Source organism: Humulus lupulus, chromosome 5, assembly GCF_963169125.1.
Source record: "Humulus lupulus chromosome 5, drHumLupu1.1, whole genome shotgun sequence".
Taxonomy (NCBI): domain Eukaryota; kingdom Viridiplantae; phylum Streptophyta; class Magnoliopsida; order Rosales; family Cannabaceae; genus Humulus; species Humulus lupulus.
In genome coordinates, this window is record NC_084797.1 from 14,603,064 (window position 1) to 14,609,899 (window position 6,836).

Below are 6,836 nucleotides of genomic sequence, written 5' to 3' on the forward strand. Positions count from 1 at the left end.
TTCGATCATCAATAAAAGCAACTCAATTATCTGCAACCATGGCTGTAATTTTACTCTCAACAAACTTGATGGAAAATCTTGAAAGCAACCACCGGGAAAAAAAAAAAGAGAGAAAGAAGGCAAATATTCTTGCAACCAATATATATATATATTTATTTATTTAAAAAAATTGTCGGTTTTGTTCTTTAGGATACCAGAAGAGAATAGACACATGGATTGTCGAAATGGTGTTTTTTTTATTTTTTTGAGAAAAAACAAATTTGGCAAACCACTAAAAAAAGAAAAAGAAAAATTAGTGGTGGTTGTGTTGTGATATATGAGAGAAGGAAGGTAAAGATGAATTTTCATAGGAAACAAACACAGTAAAGGGATGGGAGCATGTGATGATGAGTTTAAGTAGAGACCTTTTTGTGGCTCATAATTGCTAAATGAATGGACACCACCTAATTCCCAAATCCCAACTCTCATCACAGCTGGCTATCTCTCTCTCTTTCTCTCAATATATATATATATATATATGTATATATAAAACAGTATGAGTTCTATTGGAGCTGCCCAAAACTAACTCATTTATGGTCTTTCTTTGACACCCATTGACCTATACTATATACATAAGAGATAAGAGATGCATTCGGCAAAAAAATTGCTGACTTTTCTGACCATTGAAAATAAATACTGAAAATGAAAGCATTCACAGTTTTCACCTCCAAAGACACAATTTGCAATGACATGTTTTCTTTTATATAATCACCAATCAAAAGGGAATGATCCATAATGATGATGAGGATGAAGGTTTTGTCTTTGTATTTTCTTCAAAGAAAATGATAAATTGAAAACTCAGCTAGAGTGAATATATGTACACATGCCCTCAGCTGGAGTAATTTCTGAGGGTAATATTTTGTGTCTCTATATGACAAATATAAATGGTTAAAATTAGAATGTGAGTTAAAAGTTGGTCCCCATAATTGGTGGGAGTTTGTCTTGGGACTAGCTTTGAATGAGGTCATTTGAGTAATAAATAATCAGAGAAGTAATATATTATCACAGTTGAATTTTTCCATAATACCAAAACAAGAAAATTGGTAGTAGATCAAATCTGACGTAGTTGAACTTGAAACCTCTTTTATTTACTACTAAGTCCTTGAAACTCCATTGTTCCATATGTCCCAGTTCAACCACCACCAAGTCCAACTGACCGACACCATTTAAAATCACACCAATTCTAAATTTGGACATATTATCACAACGAGAAATAAAAAAAAAAAAAAAAGAGTATACAATATACATATACACTTACTCTTAGTTCACAATATCTATAACATTATCACTGAGTTAAAATACACAAAAAGAAGATTAACAACATTGCTTATTGCTAAATCATTTGAAAAAAAATGAAAATAGTGCAGAAAAAAAAAACTATAAGTCTATATTCATATAAGCCGGCTCCACCAGGCCGCCTTTATGGGCTTGGGCCCAACATTTTCGTCCTAGAATTGCAGAGTGTACAGATTAATTATTATATTATTTATTTTACTATTTCGAATTTATACTGATAAACCGGCCAAGAATGCCACTCCGGTCGAGGGCAGCCAAGACGACCCGAAAATGAACTGTGCGACGGTGAACTTGCTGGCTTCGACTGTGGACGTTATGACCCGATAACCCTCCCATTTGACCCGCTGGCCCACCGCCCCACCCGGCCCGGAGTTCATGTACTCGCCGTAATAACACGTGTTAAGAGCGAAATTACTTGTGTTCCATTCTAGCCATCCACGTGGATGGATGTGATCGCCCAAGTACGACATCATGTACACTGTTCTGGCGTACATTTTCCACGGACGGCCCAGATACGTCGGGAAGCTCCCCTTCGAGGCTTCCAGATCTGACGTGGCAACGATCCGGCAGGCGTGGATCGAGATACCCGTGTTTTGGTTCGGGTCTTTTCGGTTTTGGGCCGTGATCGTGTTTTTCTGTAGGTCCATGGGCTTTCGGGCGTAGATTGTGCAGTTTTGGAAAACGACGGCGGCGTTTCCGAATATGAAATCGACGGTTCCGTAAACCTCGGACTCGCGGAAAAACTGGCGATTGGAATGCACGTACAGGGTGTCTTGGTACCCGAGGACTTGGCACCGGTAAATCACCGCGTGGTCCGCACCGACCCGGAGAGCAACAGCTTGGTGTCTAGCTGGGCCGGCCCAGTTCACAAATGTCATGTCCCGAGCTATGAAACCAGCCCCAGTTGCAGCTGTTTGATCCACACAAGGACAAATTAGTAATTACATAAATTAATAAATATGAGTGTGAATTGTGACCCACCCATGTACAATGGTTTTTTTTTTTCATTAATTATATTATGGCAATTGAAAGACTAACCACGAAATAATGTCATTTTCTATTAATTGAATACTATTTGATTTTGACTAGAGACAAGAAATGCATATTTTTGCTTGGATTTGGTGTCCAATACAAGAAACATTCTAGTTTGTTCAGACTAATACTAATTAAATTCCACCAATTTTTACTGAAATTTAATGTTATTAATAATAATTATTATTCAGTTTTTATTTTATTTTTATACAAAAAAATAAAAATAGAAAAGTGGATGAGGTGAGGTAAACGTCATATACATATGGACAGGAATCTTAGTTGAGGCTAACCCACGTGGAACATCCTACGTTACAGTGGGTTGTAAGAGACTATTATGACTATGATTCTCTGTGTAATTTTACGTAGTTATTTTCTAAGTATAACAAGAACACAGAATTATAAAACAATGATTACTATAATTATTAAATACGAGAAAGACAATTAAAAAAAAACACACACACACGAAATCGTTTTTTACCGAAAGAAGCTGTGTGGAAAGTTGTCATGCTCTCCGATACGCTCTTCCCTCCTGATATTACCGTTTTACCCTTTCCATCTCCAATGAACATCAAGTTCTTTTTCTTCCTTCCTACCTTTAAATTATTCTCTTCGTACCTGACAATTTTATTAATCATTATTTTAAAGTTCAAATAATTTCAACATTTTATAATGTAGAAAAATACAAGACAGGAAAGTAGCTCAAAAATCATGTACAAAAGGTCTGTGCAGCACTCTCGAACAAATTGTTTTTCTTTGTTTAATAAAAATATAAAAATAGAATCACGAGATTTAAAAAAAAAAAAAGAGATAAGGGTATAACAGTAATTTCACAAAACACTACTGACTAAATGTGGTCACATGATTTATAGTTCAGTCTTATGAGTTATGATTAATCAGCTGAATTCAACGAACCAATCACTTCATTAAACCAAATTACTAAAATCAAATTTTGAAAACTCCATTTCATGCAACTACCACCACGAGAGGCACTTATTATTACTGTATTTTTACCATATGATCGGTAAAAAAAAAATGAAAGAGTAAATTTGAATTGTAAAGTCGAAATTACCTTCCTGCCCTCACGTAAATAATGGTTCGGCGATCACTGTACTCCGGCGCTTTCTTTATGGCTTCGGCTATAGTCTTGACCGTCCCATTTCCGTCTTTTGACACCACGATATCGGCTTGTATCGCCGAGACAGGTAAACCCAAAAGCCTCCTTTCATTTCGAGTCAACCATCTCGGGAAATCTCCCGAGATATTGTCCTCTTCCGCTGCCATTAACCTCCTCTTGTTCTGAACCGGAACGCCCGAGAAATCGTCACTAATGCTTCCAGAAAATAGCGCGAGGCAATTACTCACGAGTTCCGATAAGTCCTTCAATTTCTCGGCCACCTGAGTTTTCACGTTCCCGTTCACACTGGACCCACCCTCCTCGAACCCTTCACTGCAGGTCTCCTGGTTGGTCAACGCCGCACTCAGCCACGTCACCACGTCCTGGTTGTCAGACCCGCCGCCGCCGCCGGAGACGGTTGTGAGCGCACGCTCGACGGCGTCGACCGAATCGTCTAGAAGCTCGAGGCAGACGTCGTAGGCGGAGCGAGTGAGCGAGTCCATTTTGAGTGAGGTCAACTCGGAGGTGGTGTAGAGGGCTTTGCTAAGGTGCTGCAGCGTCATATTGAAGCTAATGTGGACCAGATCCTCCTCAGACGCGCTCATGGCGCCCGGGAAATCGAGGAGCGAGTTCACGCAGAGATTCGGGTACCGAGTCTTTCTGCAAGCCTTGGAAATCGCCTGGGTCGGTTTCCGGGGCATGGTCGCACCGGGTGGACCCGATGCTCGGGTTCGAACTCCGATAAGGAGCACGGCGGAGACGGCTGAGGCCGCTATTAGAACAATGGAGAGGGCGGCGAGGAAGATGAGCTTCTTGTTTTTGCTCTTCCCACCACGGGTTGCGCTTGGCGGTGAGTGTGACGTGGCAATTTCTGATTCGTTCGATTGCGCCGATACATTTCCACGATCCGACGGTTCCAGTTTGCCGTACCCCATTTTTTCTTTGATACTATTCTTTGAAATAGAATTTGATTTTTTTTTTAATGTGTGGAAGGGAAGTGAAAACTGAAGAGAAAGAAAATGGGGCCTTAAATGTTGAAGAGTTTGGGGTAGCTATATATATAGATTTTGGAGTAGTGTTTGTTTTACAGTCGTGTATACATATTATAATGCAATTTCTTTCTCTTCGTATAGATATGGAGAGAGAGAGAGAGAGAGAGAGTAAAAAAGGTTGGTGTGAGGTCTACGTCTTGAGCATGAGCTGGCTGCTACTTCACCACCACTGGGCACTGTCCATTTTCACTTGGGTAGAGAGAGAAAATTAATGTGTGTTGAAAGAGAGAGCTATACATATAGAGAGAGAGAGAGAGTGTGTGTTTATACTAATATAACTTTTTCTTTAATTTGTACTAATTTTAATTATTCAAATATAAAGGAACAATGATCGATCGATCTATATAAATGAGCAAGCTTAGAAATAATTGGGACGTGGGAATTTTTGGCAAAGCACACTTGAAATGACACAAAGCATATATTACATATATATGTATATATATACATGCTATATGTATATATATTTGTGTGTTCTCTTAGCACCTAAGCAATTAGTGGCAATCTTCTTATAGTTCTTTCTTCTTGGAGTAGTACAGTACAAGTAGTAGTGGAATATTGTAACTTTTTAAATATAGTCTCTCTAGGAACATCTTCTTTATTTCTATATGTATGCCTTTTCTCTTTTTCTTCTCATAAAGCTATATTAGAAAAAAAGAACTTGATTCAATTTTGGCTCGAATATCAGATTCCAATGAGATTTCATTTGGTACAAAATCGAAATAGTACACCAATTAACAAATGGCATATATATGAGTATATATTAGTACAAATATATTTTAAATACTTTTACACACGATCTAACTTAAATTCTCCTTAAAATGTCGTACGTATATATATATATAATATAATATAACTTAATAATGTTTATTAAGAAATGTATACTTTTTTTTTCATATATTGTGAATTGGAAGTGTATATATAACTATATATGTTATCTTTTCTTTTTGTTCTTGTGATTGACACGAGAGTAATAGGGGTTTCTGATCTCAGTTGTTCTTTTTGGTAAAAGCTATAAAATTCCATCTTTTTATACACAAAACCTTTACATTATCTTTTTCAAAAAGTACTGCTACTACCACATACTACTGCATTCAACTGGTTAATAATTTTCTGAGAGAACTGATCTCTCTGGCTAGTTTTATCTAACTATAGTAGAACAGTTTATAGGGTTGGCAAAAGGGTCCCCACGTACGTATTTTAAAAAAGGTCTGATGATCTTTATGAAAAGAATAATAATAATAATAATAATCTATTTTTTAAAATCATTTTTCACTTTAATCTAGTTTTAATAATTTTTTGCAAAATACCCTCTCATAATTTAGACAGTTAGTCGAAAATTTTAGATAACTGGTCGAAAAATTTAAACAACAGGTCAAATTTTAGACAGAGGTAATTTTACAAAGAAGTATAAAAAGCAGGTCAGAGTACAAAATCACTTAAAAAAAAAATAGGCCATTTTCCTTAATTTCTCTAATAATAATGAATGGCTACGTAGTTACTTACTTCTTTAATTATACAATTATACTTGTTTGTCACACCACTCGAATAATGAAAATAAACGAATGTTGACCTAAGCCATTCCCATTCACTTATGATAAATATGTAATAATATAATATACATATATATATGTGTATTTATATTATGTTAGTGAAAAATAATAAGAGAATATAGTCAAAACAAATTGAATAAAGGAGCAAATATTGAAAAAGGACTCAGATAGATAATAACGCAAAGGACTAGACAATAGAGTGTGTCACTCTCCTATGTTTAATAATACAATGGTCCATTATTGGTTTTCCCCTAATAATCTTTAACCTTTTATTCTAAAAAAAAAATAGGTCTTATTATCGATTTTTTTTTCCTGTACTTCTGGTTAATCAAAATGTTAATTACATTCCATATAATAATTAGCTTTATTAATCGGTGTTATAATTTTTTTAAAATCGACATTTTGTTCACTACAAAACATACACTAATCACTTTCCGTACGTCTCATGAGAACTATACTCCAGTAATAAAGTATATAAATGTAATGTTTTGGCTTTATTTGATTATTACTATACAAATATTCAAATTGCACATAACTATAAGTGGTTGGTATAAAAGTATATATATACAAATCCATATATTACTTTTAAAGTGTGACTCGTCCTCTTAAGGTGGTGACAACAAGTAGTTTTATATATATATAAATATATATATATATTTATAGGAGAATTATTTTGTAGGGCTTCACTTTAAGACTTATCGGTGGGGCTCCCAGCGTTCTTAATTCATCAACAGTTTTTTGTGCGATTTTTTT

At 35.7% G+C, this 6,836-nt stretch overlaps 1 protein-coding gene across 1 annotated transcript; it reads right to left on the minus strand.

The window, feature by feature from the left end:
* Positions 1-1,299: 1,299 nt before the first annotated feature.
* LOC133834504 (probable pectinesterase/pectinesterase inhibitor 61) lies at positions 1,300-4,580 on the minus strand. Its single transcript, XM_062264142.1, has 3 exons — positions 3,437-4,580; positions 2,846-2,982; positions 1,300-2,245 (listed from the first exon to the last, which is right to left on the minus strand). The coding sequence occupies exons 1-3, from the start codon at positions 4,414-4,416 to the stop codon at positions 1,545-1,547; spliced, it is 1,818 nt and encodes a 605-aa protein (XP_062120126.1). The 5' UTR covers positions 4,417-4,580; the 3' UTR covers positions 1,300-1,544.
* Between the last annotated feature and the right edge of the window lie 2,256 nt (positions 4,581-6,836).

Bases quoted from the DNA above. Each gene is read 5' to 3' on its own strand.
- LOC133834504 (XM_062264142.1), bottom strand. From the start codon at position 4,416: ATGGGGTACGGCAAACTGGAACCGTCGGATCGTGGAAATGTATCGGCG. The intron at 2,983-3,436 runs GTAATTTCGACT...TAAAATTGTCAG, and splicing joins ATTTACGTGAGGGCAGGAAG to GTACGAAGAGAATAATTTAA. The intron at 2,246-2,845 runs GTAAAAAACGAT...TGGATCAAACAG, and splicing joins TTTCCACACAGCTTCTTTCG to CTGCAACTGGGGCTGGTTTC.